Source organism: Anguilla anguilla, chromosome 17, assembly GCF_013347855.1.
Source record: "Anguilla anguilla isolate fAngAng1 chromosome 17, fAngAng1.pri, whole genome shotgun sequence".
In the NCBI taxonomy this organism is placed as follows: Eukaryota; Metazoa; Chordata; class Actinopteri; order Anguilliformes; family Anguillidae; genus Anguilla; species Anguilla anguilla.
Window position 1 is genome coordinate 21,183,705 of NC_049217.1, and position 16,838 is coordinate 21,200,542.

Sequence of the window (16,838 nt, forward strand, 5' to 3'; positions counted from 1 at the left end):
GTGTGCGCGCGTGTGCGTGTGTGCGTACGTCATTTTCAAAGCAGGAGTGTTTCCTGTCTCCTTTTCCACCCACACGAGGGACCGGAGGGGATTTATTTGGAGTGCCAACAGAGTTTGGACCGCCTGCTCCTAAGCAACAGTTACCAGGTAGCATGGCCTCCAGGGGCAGGGGGGCAACCAGATAACTCTGAGATCCTCCCCTTTCTGAGGTCACGTACCCACTCTTACTACTTACAGCAGCTGCGTTCAACAATGACAACACTACTGTCTCTGTTCCAGACAGCAGCCATCTTTAACCAAGATGGTGGCAGTGTAGTATAATCGGTAAATAACTGGGCTTGTAGCCTAAAGGTTGCAGGTTCGATTCCCTGGTAGGACTCTGCCATTGTTCCCTGAAGCAACGTACCTAACCTTAACTGCATATCCAGCTATATGAATGGTTACTGTGTAAAAATGCAAAAGAAAAGTTGTGTAAAGTGGTCTGCTAAATGCTCTCAAAGGGTAATTACACCCTACATCACTTATTTATAGCTGTAAACATGTTTGTACGCCTATTTTATAATGAAAAATTTAAATGCATGCCATTTCAACATTTCTGAAATAATGATCATACATGTTCTCCAACGCCTATTTTGACAGCGTGATCCGAGTTTCAGGAGCTAGGCGCAAATACATTTGCATATAGAATACTTCATGCAAATGAATGGACACACCAACTCCACCCACCCCAGGAAGCATTTTTCAAAACTGTGCAGTAGGCAGAAGCAGGGTTTAACAGCGAGTGTGGTTACTCATTAAAGCACACTAAGACAGCTTCATAAACAGAGCCCGACTGAGCGTAGGACCATCAGGGTCTCATCAGATCTGGAGAGGGGTGTCACTGTAATCCATTCAGAGCTGGTGCTGGTGTCCGCAGGCAGGGAGAGCGGGCCAGACCGAGCCCGGAGCAGGACAATGCGCGCGGGCCAATGCCGCCGTTCGCTAAAGCCGCTCAAACTGAGCGCGGACCAGCAGGTCTCCACTCGAAAACGGCTCGCACAAAATCACACTTCACACGGAGAGATTTTTCACTTTGAAGACTGGGAAGGATCCGGCACGGCGTGGACATTCCGCTGCCGTTCCGCACCATTATCTGCGCCTCTCGCCGGGACTCGAGGCCAGCTCCACTCTAAAGCAGCCAGCTCGGTTAGGGAACTCACATCCAATTCATCGACTGGAAAAAAAGGCCATGAAGCTCCGAGCATTCTTCACATGATTAACGGAATCTCTGTTTGTTTCCGGAGTGACGTGAGAGCAGATTTATTCTGGCTCCGCTGCCCGTATCCACCCACGCTCCCCCTGCTGGGTTACACCCTGATGCTGGGTTTGACCCTGATGCTGGGTTCTACCATGCTGCTGGGTTCCCCTGTTGGGTTACACCCTGATGCTGGGTTCTACCATACTGCTGGGTTCCACCCGGATGCTGGGTTCCCCCTGTTGGGTTCCACCCTGATTCTGGGTTCTACCATGCTGCTGGGTTCCCCCTGTTGGGTTGCACTCTGGTGCTGGTTTCCCTGCTGCTTGCATGGTGCTGACAGCACAGAGAGGCATTTCCCTTCAGGCATTCAGCTGGAGCTCTTTTACATACAGCAGAATATTTCCCTGAAGCAGCTCAGGTAAAGCACTCCGCTCTGCGTCAGGGCACGGCAGCGGGGGAATGTGCTCGGGGGCGTGCTCCTTGGCGGTTGTGGCGCTCACCATGCCGGTGCCCTGGCAGTACCCGATGTCCGGGTAGAGCCACGCCAGCCCCCGCAACACCCGCCGTAGCCTGGGAACGCCAACGCTGAGCAGGCTACTGAAGCACGCGTTAGTGGGCATGGTGCGCAGCAGATCCTTCTCAATCTGAGAGAGAGAGAGAGAGAGAGAGAGAGAGCAGGAGAGACAGCAGGGGAGAGAGAGAGAGAGAGAGAGAGAGAGAGACAGCAGGAGAGATAGCGAGAGACAATGAGAGAGAGCAAGAGAGACACAGCAAGAGAGAACGAGAGAGAGAGTCAAACTCCACCTTTATTCCAGTATAATCACCTCCACTTCCATGACTATAACCAATAAAACACAGAAATAAAATAAAGACCACTTTTATGTATGTGTCATGACACCGTGCTTTCGTATCTTCTTTATTATTAACGTAAATATTGCAGTACAGTTTGTTATCCGTTATGGGCAATTAGTCATCTCTGAATACGGATTGGTAATTTATGTGCACGCTTGCCAAACCATAAAACCGAATGAAGTGAGTAAGATGAAGAGGGAGGGAGGGAGGGAGGGAGGGAGAGCAGAAATAGGGATTTATGTCCCACGCTCCGTTAGGCAGTAAGGGCGAGGCGCTCCCCTGCTGCGCGCGGGCTCTGCAGTACCTGCTTAGCAGCGGTGGTGTCATCGTTAGAGCTGTTCTTAATGATCTCTCTGTAGGAGATCTCCGACGTGCGCTTCTTCTGCAGAGCGCCAGACAGACGCATCCACAGCTGGAGGGAGGGAGGGAGAGAGAGGGAGGGAGAGAGAGGGAGGGAGGGAGAGAGAGAGCGAGAGAGAGAGAGAGACAGAGAGAGAGAGAGAGAGAGAGAGAGAGAGAGACAGAGAGAGAGAGCGAGAGAGAGTGAGAGAGAGAGAGAGAGAGAGAGAGAAGGGAAGTGGGGGAGAGGGAGAGAGAGGCGGGAGGGAGGGAGAGAAGAGGGAAAAGGGGAGAAAGAGAAAATAGATTAAACTAAACTGCATCACTGTCTTTATTCCGGCATACTTCGCCCTGCTTCCATGATGATATAAACCCTGGACATCCATTATCTGCTAGTACACATTATTAACACATAGCTGCCATAACATCCAGACTGAAGGCTTTCTGTGTCCATAAATTCAGCCCTGGGCTACTTCTGCATACAAAATGAGCCAGTTCAGTTACACATCGCCAGCAGTCTGCCATCAGCAGGACGGAAACTATAGCTATACAGTTTGCGTCACAAACATTAAATGTGTCTGCAGAGAGAGAAGGTCCATGTTGCGCCGAATCTGTGCCCATCTGTGTCCTGTTGGTGCCCCGTCCGTGCCCCCCACTCCCCCGTGCCCCGTCCCTGTCCCGTCAGTGCCCCGTCTGTGCCCGGTCCGTGCCCACCTGTGGCCTCATGCTGTGCGGGATGCCCCCCAGCACCAGCGCCCTCAGCCGGTCGGAGCGGGGCAGGCAGGGCGAGATCAGGTCCCAGGTCAGGTCCCCCACCGTGTGGTTGTGGGTGAACTCCAGGTGAGCCTGCCAGCGCAGCCTCTGCTGGGGGTCCTCGCGCTGGGGCCCGCCCTCTCGGACCACGCCCTCCTGAAGCTCCACGCCGTCTGCGACACGAGGACAACAACGCTCACAGAGAGGTCCAGTGACCCGGTGAGCCAGAATCCATCCCATAATCCTGCTGCCCAAAGGCAGGACAGCTACAGCTACAGCCAACAAAGCATTTGCATTGGGCAGCATACACTGAATCATGTTTTTTTTTTAATGTCATAAGAATACCTGGCAGCCAATCAGTAGCAAGGCTGTACAGCTTTAACACTGACCATGTAATTTCTTTTTTCAATGACATGGAAGCTGATTGGCTTTTCTCAGCACCCAACAGATATCAGTGATGATGTTTTTTTTTTCCCCAAAAGCATTTCACATTGCCTGACGCGTGGTTGTTTGCTATCGCATCAGGTGTGATTACAGAAAAAATGACAAAAGATCACCTATACACCTATATATATATATACAGCCCTAATTCACAGACTAAATATTAGCCTACAGCTTGTAGACTAAACATCTGTAGGGCACCAGAACGTTTACATTTAATCCAAACCTCTGTACACAAATGCAGAGATTCCACTCAGCTCATCTTCAAAGAGCTACCAAACTTCATCTGCGTTTACAAAGAGACTCATCCCTCATACACGGACATGCACACGCCACACGTCCACAGGGAGTGGCGTCATCGCACGCGCGTGCACAGCTGAAGTCCTCACACGCACGCCGGCACGCAAAGCAGCTGCACACATGGTATTCCTCCCTTAGGGTCATGGACCACACCCTTATTTTGACTTGGACTCGATCAAGCGTGCAACCAAAACCCTAGCTGTCGCACTTGGCACTGGTGTTCAGTGGTGCTGGGAAATCATTTGGGAGCAGTTTGGCCTGGATGGAATCATGTTGGATTTTCCGCCATTTTGAATTTTTTGAACGAAGACATTCTAAACATCTCCTCCGAGACCGTTGAGACAGATCTCCTTGAAATTTGGCAGGAATCATCTTGAGAGTACTGCGACCAAAAGATACATTAAAAAGATAGATGCCAGGTCAAACATTCTGGCCGGAGTAAGCCAATAAAAAGTTTTGGTCTCGTCCAAACCGCACCACAGAGAAAGATTCAATTCACACAGGGGTCAGGGAAAAGCACATGGCCGTCCGCCCACCTTCGCTGTCAATCCGGAAACCGAACTCATCGTACTGGGGTTCCGGTTCATCCGGGGAGTCCTTCTGCAGGGAAAACACACCGAGACCCACCAATAAGAAGTCTGCTCCATTACAGCTATCAACAAACAAATGAGTCAGTCATCATTAAAGCTTGGATCTGCAACTAATCAACAAATGCAAGGCTTAAGGGTGGAGCTTTCCTCACTCAAGCGCACTGGCGCGCGCACACACACACACACACACACACACACACACACACATGCACGCACACAAGCACACACACGCAAGTTTAGCAGCTCCCGAACCTCACTTGTGAAGGAAAAAAAGCTTATGTTTGCATTCATTAGCATGCTAAAGTTACGATAAAATTATTGACTATGAAGAACTCTTAAATGATGCTCATTGACTCCTGTGCATTGGCAGTAAAAACTATACCCCTGCCACTCAGCAGGATAAGATGTAGCCCTAGGGTAGAAACTGTAAACCGCCATTTATGCTAATTGACAGCATCACGCTATTTAAATGGCACTTGCTTTTATGAGGTGCTGCTGTATGGATTTTTTTTGCCGGTAATTTAACATCAACACCAGCAGCCGCAGTAACATCCTCGACTAGGCAGAGATTGTGGCACATCATGACTGCAGGAAAGCAGCCTGGAGGAGTCTGGTCGTTTTCACAACCTAACGTCGTACGCTCTGTTTTACTGATGTTAATGACATGACATCACATGAGATTAGGCTGTCGCGTGAAAACAGGCACACTCCTCACACCGGGGTACTCTGGTATGAAAAGTACCAAGCACATTATGAGCTGCTCATAGCCTAGAACCCCTGAATGCTGGGGGTGGGGGGGGGGTTAGCATGAAGGCACTGAATCTGTACCTGGTAGTACTTGGCCAGTAGGTCCTGAGGCCACATGCTGGGAGTTAATGCAGAAAAGGGGCCCCCAGGGGCCGGAGTGAAGCTTCCTGTAACACAAAGGGGAAGACAGCGTTGGCGGTGAGGCGCAGCGCCGACTGGAATCCGGACACCGGACGCCGACAGCGGACGACGCGCATCGCAGGGACTCTGAGTGCTCACCTGACATGCTGCGGGAGGAACCGGCGTGACAAACCACAGGGATTCACACAGGTCCTGAGCGCTCAGGTGGGGGGGGTGAGGGGGAGGGTCCGTCCACGAGCGCCGACTCTGGACAAACAAACAAAACTAAGAAAATCAGTGAACGCGTTTTTTGAAAAGCCATTGTGTTCTGTACAGACCGTTGCCATTGCAACAACCTTAAAACAAAGTTAGGAGCGAAACCATCCCACAGTAAACCTGAAACTGCTCCACCCAGATTAGGCTTGCACAGAGGGGTGGGGGAGGGCACGGGGGGGGGGGGGGGGGGGGCGCTAGAGTCAGGCCTGCCTGTCTGAACACACAGGCTTAACATTCTTCTTGTTCCTCATATGCTGAGCCCTGTCCACGACCCTGGGGTCTGCTTAGCATAACAACTTAACACAAGAGCTTTTAGTATGGATCTTTTTTTTGTATGGTCACTGGGTTTTTACTTCCTAAATGAAAAGGGACGCAGGCCCCATTCTGTACACCAGAGGCTGGCATCATGCCTGTACACACACCCCCAGCATCCATGGTTTTTTTTTAAATATGTAGAGGCCATCACAACCATCGATTCATGTCCATCCCAGGGTCGTGTAAATTTATAAAGCGTCGGTCGTGGAGGATGACGCAAATGTGGCTGGTGCTGACGTTGCAAGCTGCAGCCACAGGAGTGCTGAAATCACAAACCTGAGATGGCACTGGCATTTTTGCAAAACTGACATTTTTGTGCGAAAATGTAATCTTCCAAATCCCAAAGTATTGTTAGAAAGAAGGTATATTTCACTTATAAATGCCAAAAACAGAACTAGACAGATTCTAATTAAATAGCTGAGAACACACAAGTTGGTTCTCATCTTGCTTTCATACTTGTACTTTCTTTCTTGCCGCTGCCAACACTGCGGCAACATAAAGCATCCTCTGGCGAGAGAAGTTTAAAAAGCACCCTTTTATCACTCTTGGAACCATCTATGAAAACTCATCAATTACTGGCCAGCACTTAGTAAATGCAGTTCCTCCTCCCTGGGACAGAGCCAGCAACTTCACTGGAGAATAAAAAATTGACTGATCACACATTTAAAAATCCTATCTGTTGTGCTGTGGCCCACGTTTCTCCTGGAATGTGAGGCTGCGTGCGTGCGTGCGTGCGAGTGAGCGAGCGAGCGAGCATGCGTGCGTACGTACGTGCGCGCGTGCGTGGGGGAGAAATGGGAACTTCATTTCACACAAATGAGTTGAAGGAAAGTACTGTAATAACCAGAGAAGCCTAACTGCTCATATAAGGAAACTATGAATAGCCTAAGTGAATGACTCATCCAGATTTATTTCGACTTGCTAGACTGGGGTACCACAGTGCCTATAGGCCTCAACACTAATATGCACAGTGGGTGAAACCTGCCATATGGGTGTGTGTACAATTCTCATTAAATTCAACAGAAGTCAAACAGAAGAAGGCCAAAGGAATTACTGAGCAGTGACTCACACGGAACTCAATACTCAGCACTCAATACTCAGCCAGGCTCCTGAGGAGATAACGCTCTGCATGCATATCACTCACTGCGCTGGTACTGAGAGAGGCTGACGGTTCCGAGTGTGATTCACATGTGCAGCTGGATACTGCACTAAAGTAATTAGGGCTGAAAAGACGTAGCCCAAAACGCAACAGCAGAGTCACAGACCAAACTTAAGCCCCCAGCCGTAAGGCTGCTGCGGCTGGTGGCCTTCATCCTGACTCACGGGGTTAAACTCTGCTCCGTGTGCCACAGTTACCACACCTGTCCTCAGGTATGCAGGTCAGGGGTCAATCCCAGGCCAGTCAGGAAAAAAAAAGGTGCTGACACGACCCCCCCAGCTTGCGGATTTGGGTCACGGCCTTACGACACGCTGGGGTCACGGTCTGTGAGTCCGCTTGCAAATCAACCGCCTTCCCGCCACAGAAATCAAGATAAACAGAGACCTCGTGATCTAGCCAGGCTCAGACAAAAACAGCCCGTTAATCAGCCTTCTCTGGGGATGAAGTGGCCCTTTCATACAGAACTGGGCCTGAATGCACACGGCCCTAAAGAAAAGCATCACCCGCCACACAGCAGACACTCGCCGTGCTCTTCCTGGGTATTTTAGGATGCTTCTCCCAGGACTTACAAGGTGACATTCACCAGAACGCGTCTTCCGATAAAATTCGTCAAGCTCCCTCATCAGTCATCGCCAATCAATCTCCCCGAGGGGGGTGGGGGGGTGGGGGGTGGGGAGGGCGGGTGTCTGTTCAAACAATGAAGGGGATTTAAAATGTCGAAGCAAAGCCGGGCGAGCAAGGGGAAAATCAGCTCTCATTATCTCCGCATCTCAAAACAGTGCTTCAGAGGCCGATTTGCATTGCCCTCCTCGTCCCCGTGGAAACGTAAACGGGCAACGGGAAGACGAAGAAGAAAAAAAGGAAAGAAGAGAGAGGAGACGGGGGCTGCTGCCAAACGCTCTGCCTCGGGCCGGCGGGCATCTTAGCGCCAACTACCGCCTTCAGTCTCCCGGCAACCGGCGCGGACGTTCGCGCGCTTGGCAGCCGAAATAACTCCAGCAGTACGCCGAACAAAAAGCAGCACGCAGGTAATTAGCGTCAGTCCCAACCCTCCGCGTCAGGGACAAATCAACCCTGGATTCGGAACGAGCGTCACGGGCAGAAACGCGTGGGACTCCGACGCCACAAATAATCACCATGCAAACTATCTGCGAGTTAAAATGCAAAAAACGTGTTTCACACAAACAAGCCGGCCTGTTCGGCAAGTTATTTTTAAATATTACGAATCGTAACGAGCCTTCGCCTTGCAACAGACAACTTTCTGCCTGTGCACATCGGGTGAACAGAACAACGATACCTCCCAGTGCGCTGTACACAAAAACCCTTTCTCAGCAAACTATTTTTAGGCGGGGGCCCTCAGAGGGTGGTCCTTTCAGGAGATTAAAGAGTTTAGGAAGCCCCTCCTTTGACAAAAAGAGAAAAGCAAACTGTAGTGCTACTTAACAGTCTCAGGCAGGTGTGTCAGCCAATCTTTACACAGCTCCCCCTCCACGCCCTCTTTGGCAAGCGCTCCGCCTGGGAGTGCCCCGATAGCAGTGACAAAAAAACCTCGCATTACCCAGAATGCACCGGGAGTTCCGAGGTAGGGAAAGCGTGCTCCCGTTACCCAGAAACCACTGAAACCTCTGGGATGAATGGCAGGCCATGTGAATGACGGCAAGGGAAACTCCTTACCCTCCCGTGACTGCCAGCGCTCCCACCCTCCACCCTTCTACACCCCTCACTGTTAATCTATAACAGGGCTCCACAGCCCTGGCCCTTAGAAAGCCCAGCGTCCGCTCATTTCCACTGCTGCTCTGCATTGAGCTCAGTTTAAGGCAGTCATGTAGATTATTAATCCACCTCACCTGGCTCTTCAGTGGAACTCAGCCACTGATTTTAGGGTGAAAACTGTAACTAGCATAACTGTAATTAGCCTGTAGCTCCCCAGAGACAAGGCTGATTACTCCTCATCTTTACAACATAGGCCCAGGTCATCCGCTTTGCGCTGCAAAATTTATATACAGTACTTTGTTCAGTTTTCTTGCAGCTGCGTAACTGATGGGATTCTTTTAGGCTGGGTTAGGCTGGGTTAGCCAATCACGTCGCCTGTACGGGAACAGGCCAGCGATGCATCAAATGGAAGCACATCCAGCTTGATCCACCAGACCAATCGGTGCTCTGTCACTTCGGCTCTTCAAACATCAGGACAAAAACGGGACGAGGAAATGGCAGAGGGGCCGGGGAGCGGCGGTCCCGCGCTGACCGTCCCGCGATGACTGACGAGCGGCGGAATTAGCACTGCGACCGAAGCGGAGCGGCGGTAAGCGGCCTGACTGCACGTCAGCGGCGAGCCAATCAGGAGCCAGACAGCCGGGTAACAGCTGTGCTCAGCGAGCAGCGCCTGGGTGGATGACTGACACGCTGACTGACACGCTGACTGACACGCTGACTGACGCTGGGCCCTGCAGGTTTCAATCAGCCCAGCCCTGGTCTGACCCGCCCGCCTTGACAGGATTCTGGAGTGATGATATACACCCCCCCCCCGCCCCCTCTCTCTGCCTCTCCTTCTGTTGCTCACTGTCACGCTCTCCTTCTCTCATTCTCATCCCATAATGCTCTTTCACTCTCTCATTCTCTTATTCGAAGGTTCTCATTCTCATGTTGTTTCCTGAAGTCTCCCTAGCCCTCTCTAGCCCCCGCCCCCCCCCCACCGCTGTCTCAGACGCACTGGCTCTGTTCCACCCCCCCCCCCCCACTGACGTCAGGCAGCAGCCTGCTGCTCCTCACCACCTGAATTACAATCACCCTGCCCCCCCTCCCCCCCCCCCCCCCCCCCCCCCCCCAAGCCCGTGACGCACTGCACACGGCAGCTCATTCATTCTTGTTCTCGTTTCAGACCACAGAAGCACAAAGAGCACAGCCTTCCCCTGGACCGTGAGAAGGGGGGGGGGGGGGGGCAGCAGAGTGGACTCGCGGCCTGCAAGAAAAAGGAGGGGGGAGGGGGGGCATCCTTGGCTGGCCAGCCCGGCATCAATAGTTAAACATAAGCTAAATGCTAATAGGCAGGATAACGGACAATCTATCAGAGCAAATAATTAGGTTAGGCAGATATTGTTATTATAGCCTGAGGTTTTAAACCAGCTGGTCAACAGTCCAAGCAAATGAGCACACATCAATATGCAGGTCAGAAGAGCAAGGCGATACAGTACGTCTCAGGTTCCTGGCTGCGTCACGAGCCTGAACCAGGAGAGAGGACACGGCTCCTACACTGGCTGGAGCCGCCATTCCACTCCCCAAACAGGTTGACTCATTTCTGAGTGCGCAGACTCCAATATGAGACCGCAAAGACGGCCTTATGCAAACAAACTGCAGGCAGCACATTCGGCTTACAGGAAAACAGCAGACCGCTAAGAAATATGGTCAGGGCTAGAGCCACAGCCGACAATTAGCATGGCGGGAATACGGTCTTCCAAACCATTAGCACGATTCGCGTTTTTAATTCACAAAGATACCATGTTTTTAGTCATGGTGCTTGGCTAATGCTACCCTGCTTAAACGGGAATCTACCCACAGGCATCCCCAACACCGTGTCAGTCTGTTTCATCTTGATCACATACTAACAAAGTGTGCTTCAGTTAACCATATTATATAGCAGCGGTTCTCAAACTTAGTCCTAGGGGGCCCTCTGTGTATGCTGGTTTTCATTCCAACCACAACTGAAATCCCAGAATTTTAACAAGCCATTTCTTTTTTTTTTTTTTTTTACTTAATTACGCTTTTCAATTTTGAAGGACTATTTACCCTCTTAAGCCACATTATGTCAGAAATACCTATGAATGTCATGAAGAATAAGTCCAATATTCACATTGTAAACAATTACAAAAAAAGAGGCAAAAATGTTATAACTCATCAATGAAAGGCTGAGGTCAATCAACAGGCTCCTAATTGGTGAAACTTTAGACACACAGCCACTAAAACGAAGGATTAAAAGACAAAGCTAATGATATCAAGCATAACCTGAGTTCTTTTAATAAGATTAAGGGAAAAACTATTAAAGGAAAACACAAAAGCCCCTATTCATTTCAGCAGACTGTGATTAACCAATAACACAATGCAGAATTCAGAAAGCCGCTCACCTATCAGGGTAATCCTTCGAGCACAAGCACAATGACCCAATCTTGTCCCCCCTCAGCACGACTGATTAACAGTTTCTTAAACCGGAGTTCAAGAGATGCACTAAAACACCACATTTTGCTAGCTGGGAACATTCAGGCTAATGGATTCATTTTAGCCGTTACACTTCTCCTGGTTTAAGGACTACAGACAGGCACAAGCAGCCTCAGTAAACCACAGCTTTAGTCCCTAACGGCCACACAGCACCCTTTTCTCAAAGATCAGTGTGCCATTTGCAATGGCCCGTACTGACGGGTCAGTTGCACTGGTTAATCAGCACTGTCCCAGAGACGGAACAACAAGAAAGGGCAACACAATGCCATTCAATCACTGAAATCAGGGCTGCACCCTGACTAATCCTACAAGGAATTGTCTATTATGCTCAGACAAAAATGCCAAGTTTTTTTTTGCATTTTCCCCATATCTGAGAAGACAATGGTTCGCCATATCTTAGGAGCTCACTTTGTGCATGTGATTAAAAACGAAAAAACATAACATTTATCGCTAAATTCTGAGCAGCATATTCGAACAAAGCACAGAATCTGACAACGAGCTTACCAGCTAGGGAGAGCTACAAAGGAGTTGTTGTTCAACATCTGTTTCAAAAACAAGGCCTGTGCATACAGATAAACCCCATTTATCAACGTACGCTGGTCTAATGTTCAACCACCAATGAACGACCAAAACAACTCTGGCTAATTACAAGAATTTAAATGTCCTCCTTTCAAAACAGTTGTGTAAACATCACTGATAACATCTGACACCGGGCCAAAACTCTGTAATCAACAATAAAGTACCATTGTGCATTTAACGCACAAGATAAAAGCCCTTCAGAGTTAAGTGGAAAAACAGTAGGGATAATGCAATCCGTCTTCAACCATTCCAGAACTTTTTCAAACAAGCTACTAAGAGACAGTATCAAATCTCAACTACAAATACTTTTGATGTAAAAAAAAAAAAAAAAAAGAAAAAAAAAGCTGCCTACCAAATTACAGATATCAAACTACTGCCAAGTTTGCACTGACCAGCATGTTTTAAACTAGATTAAAATTCAGCAAGAACCATTCCTAAGCTCAAGTATTATTTCCAAATGTCTTCTTTTGTTTTCTGAATGCAAAATACAGGCTAGTTTCAAAAAGGATGATTTTGACCTTGTGAAAATTTACACTACAATTCACATTTTTTAATTTAAATTAAGGAAAAAATGTATTTGTCCTCATCTACAGACAGCAACCCAAATGCCCCCAGCATGATATGCGCAATGTCCTGCACAAAATATTAGTGCCAAAAATAATCCAGATTTATACTAATTACTTCTGACAGTGCAGGCGGGAAGAACTCCACTCCTGTTTAATATGGACGTCAGCATTCATGGTCTTGGCCATTTATCAATACCTCTGCACTTTCAAAATCCATTGTGTATGCATGTGCACGCGTCCTCTGTCAGTCAAGCAACCGAGTACACCAGTACGATGTTCCTACCTTTTAAACTTGATCAGGGAAGGAAATGCGTGCAGAAATGTCCATGATTCTGTTTCTTCAAGCACCTGCGTGACGCCGCAGAGTCACTGCTTGTGAAAGGCACAAGGTGGTGGCGACATGCTTTCCGGAAAGTGCATTACATTGGCAAATCAGAAGACCGGTTCCGCTGAGCGTGACAGAATTTTAAAAAGGTACAGTTTACAACTTGAAAATGAATCGAGCTGGACTGTCCTGAATTGGATTACTACCAAAACAACATTCGCAATTCCCTATAGATTAAGCAAATGTGGTCGTTTTTTCCTTTAATGGAAACACTGTGAGAACCGCTCACATCACGCTTAGCTAGTGACCCTGTAGATGATTCCTAAAGCCTACCCACCACCCCACTGCAGGCGGTCAGCTGCTTCCACACGGTTAAAAAACAAATAACATGGCGGTGACCTTCGAACTCACAAAGCGTTCTGATTGGCGGACGTTGATTTTAGGTAGCCTACATTTAGGAAATAAAGGCAGGAAAGCGATTTGGAGAAGTAAGTGAGGATCTGTGATGGTGTAATCAGCAGAAAAATTAAGGAGAAGAAGGAGAATAAAAAGGAGGAGGAGGAAGAATAATTAGCTACTAATTAAACTGAAGTTGGGACTTTATTCTGGACCACATTACACAGTATTTCTTTTTTTTCTTTTTTTTACGTGAAGTCAGATGTTACAGAAGTTAATGTAGCCTAAATAAGGGCCAAGTGTGTGGTCAGTGGTTACATTTATGAAAGTCCCTGTTCTAAACTCTCAGTTCTCTATAAGCACGGGGCATTCCCCTTACCCACTTCCCAAATGCCTTAAAAAAAACATTTCTTCATCTGTTGAAAAAGACAATCATTCCACTTTCAAAGTGAACACCAGTAGGAGCCACTAAATAGTGTTTTGGCAACATTATTTTCAAATGATAAGTAATGGCTCATGAGAATGAATTATTAATTTAAACATGATACACAAACATAAACCATTAAGTGCACTTAAGTCACATTTCTTAATTTGCACTAATTTCAGCACTTAATATCAACATGCTGAAAGTCCCCCTGGGTAAGAACAAGAGACAAATTAATTAATTACTGAAATATTTCTAAAATTTAAAAATAAATGAATGAAGCTACATTCTCACTGTGTCAGGCCCGTACTGTAAAAACAGACTGGATTTGAATTGAGGCACCACTTGTAGCAGCCTTTTGCCTAGAAGAGAAAAGCCAAGGTGTCCAATTGTGGGCTGCTGGACTTCAGCTGGTTCCCAAAAATCAATAAATTCAATCTTTCAGAAAGGTTACCGTTCCAGCCCAGCAGCACAGGAGGGTATCCACATTCAGTGTAACCCGACTGCTGTTTTTTTCCACACCAGCTCAAAGGGGAGCGAATGTCACTTGTTGGCTTTGCATAAGCAAACGGTTTCAGCTAAGAGCCGGAGGGTGAGGCGGGGCGTACGGTCACAATGCTGTCTGAATACTGACCTACCAACAAATGACTATGAGGAAATGCTTGGTTTTCAGGACAAACAAAGATGCAGAGATGTTGAAAACATACAAAGTCCACACTGGGATACTACTTTGGCCAGACGATACCAGGAACAAATGCACCAGATGTTAGGGTTCTGCCAAAGCCTTTAACGAGTGGACCCACAGCTTGCTTAGGAGCACCCAGTCAGTCAGACCTCTTTCGTGGGCCAGATCAAATCACAGCGCAATGAGAATGGGTCTTTAAGGCCATGTACAAGGGCCCAACACTTGGGGAGTTTTGCATTAGCAGAAGGGTTCATTAAAGGCCAGGAGGGTGTGGTGAGGTTAGGCGACTGCACCGGCACGCTGTGCAAACAGCAACGTGGAAATACTCGTTTCTGGGTCAAAAATGCCTTTAGCCACAAGCGAAAAACCACAAATTGCTTGTTGATTATGTCGTCATTCCAACATTTCTCGAAAGTGAGCCCTCACTCTCCCTGCCCCACACAATTCTGTCCCACACATACGCAAATATGTTAGGCCACAAAAAGGAATCGCAGACTTATTTCAGAACTGTCATAATATGCAGACTGTCAGTAATCAAAATCGAAATTGTATAATTTATTCCTATTGCAAATGTAAAACCCTACATCATGCTTTTATATTACTGAAATATGGCTTACCTGAATAATCTATATCTAGTGTGCCGATCAAACAATCCAACCCTTTTCTTCCGTATAATGCGTAGCAGGCAGGTTAGAAATTAATGACACTAGGGCATAAAAATACGCATTAATTTTACAGACTTGCGAACAATAAGAAGCTAGTTCAAAATCAGATACTGTGGCCGCTATTAAAATTAAGCTTAACATTAAGATGAATTGCGTTGGTTGCCATGCCAATCCGTAGCTACAGTTTGCTATCCTGGATGTTTGCTGTCCCGGCTTCCGTGAATCTATCCCGGTATTAATGACATATGGTACATGGAGAGTGCCACCAAGCTGTGTCCATGTACCATATGTCTATAATACCGGGATAGGTGTACTACAGGTGCCGTTACACCTGCGCAGTTAACGAGGAAACGTTAGCTTTTTTAAAGAGAGATCCATGACTGTGTAACAGTAACGCCGTTGCTGTGCAGTCACCCATCTCAATGACCGATCACTGATACAGTACGCTGCGGAGTTGCGATATTGATCACATTTTTGTGATATCGACAGCCCAAGTTAAACTTTAGCTGGCAAACGTTAGCTATACGCTTTCTACGTGTCTCCAGTTATACTTAGCCGCTGTCACAGCGCACCTATGTGGAAAGCTAGCTACTGTATCTACCTAGGTGACTAACGTTATCCAAACTGGTGCGTAGTCCCCATCGTTTATGATGATTTTCACGTTTACAGCTACAGCGACCTGATACATAAATAGGTATTTTTATATCGTAGACGTATAGATAATTTTCCCTTGCTATCTAGGTAGCTTGCTAGCTTTCGAACGTGGCATATGCTACCATGCTAGCATACTAGCTCTTTTTCCCAAACGACAATGCCTGATATCAACGCTACAATAAAATACCGGCTAAAAGTCAACGCTGACACACAAATCAACAGTTAGCTAGCTACCTGCCCACCTAGCAAATTACATTATAAGATAACATCAGCTAGCTAAATAGCGAGGTATAGGGGTAAAAACAGCAAGTAACGGCACAGAATAACTGGATAGCCGGCATGATAGCGATACCTTGCGATTTTGTTGTCTCTCCACATAGGTTTTGCAACGCTACAGTCGGTGCTTTTAAAATCCCAGTTCTTAAAAAACAAACCACGGCTAATACAGAAAAGACAAGCAGGATAACTGTATAGCTATTGTCATTAGCAATATTCAATCTCCGGTTTGCTCCCGTCCTGTTTTGCGTCACACACCTGCTAAGGGACGTGCTGTTTATATTGTATTCCTGCGCTGTTCTCAATGGGACTTTTCCAGTGTTTTCCCAGTGCGGAAGCAGTTCCGGCTCCCGGAACCGCCTGCCTTTTTACCACATTCTCTAAAATAGAACTTCAATATCCTTCCGCCAAACGCATATCCAGTCACACTGAAACAGGACAGAATATCTGTGTCTAATTTTTCATACAGCTACGTGCTATGTTTCTTGCTTTTGCACAGAATAAATCAGTGTGCCAGCTTCATACATTTCCGTGATCTGTTTCAATGCATATCTTTTTTGCAACTGTTTTTGTTACAAACTTGTTTTAGAAAGTTTTACATAGCTGTGTAGAAGACACCAGTCAGATTTTTTACATTTTAAATTATTGATATTACATTGTATTTTTGATGCCTAGTTCTACACTACAGTGTCCAGCATGGATTTGGGAGGACATGGACAAGCCTCTCTCTGGGGACTCCCAGTCAGATGCAGGTATTTGGTGTGTTCCATCTCAAGCACATCTGATCAAAGGCTTGATTATGCCTTGCGTACATTAAACAACTTTCAAAATCCTAACAGAATCCTAACAACTGGGAACATCTCACATTTAATGACCACCTCTCATACAAATCGCTGGTATTTTCATTCAAGGAACACTCACATAATCACA

General features: G+C 47.4%; 1 protein-coding gene across 5 annotated transcripts in view; it reads right to left on the bottom strand.

The window, feature by feature from the left end:
• sgsm3 (small G protein signaling modulator 3) overlaps positions 1 to 16,202 on the bottom strand; it is a 30,750-nt gene extending 14,548 nt beyond the window's left edge. The window contains exons 1-8 of one of the 5 annotated variants that reach the window (XM_035398675.1): positions 15,985 to 16,201; positions 14,931 to 15,019; positions 5,539 to 5,646; positions 5,341 to 5,426; positions 4,459 to 4,522; positions 3,143 to 3,354; positions 2,394 to 2,501; positions 1,738 to 1,881 (exon numbers count right to left, since the gene is read on the bottom strand). In XM_035398675.1, coding sequence (XP_035254566.1) covers positions 1,738 to 1,881; positions 2,394 to 2,501; positions 3,143 to 3,354; positions 4,459 to 4,522; positions 5,341 to 5,426; positions 5,539 to 5,545 — 621 coding nt within the window. In that variant the 5' untranslated portion in view covers positions 5,546 to 5,646; positions 14,931 to 15,019; positions 15,985 to 16,201. Of the gene's footprint in view, positions 1 to 1,737; positions 1,882 to 2,393; positions 2,502 to 3,142; positions 3,355 to 4,458; positions 4,523 to 5,340; positions 5,427 to 5,538; positions 5,647 to 12,766; positions 13,149 to 14,930; positions 15,020 to 15,984 lie in introns of those variants that run through there. The other 4 variants (XM_035398678.1, XM_035398674.1, XM_035398676.1 and 1 more) reach the window with 4 other exon arrangements.
• Positions 16,203 to 16,838: the final 636 nt, after the last annotated feature.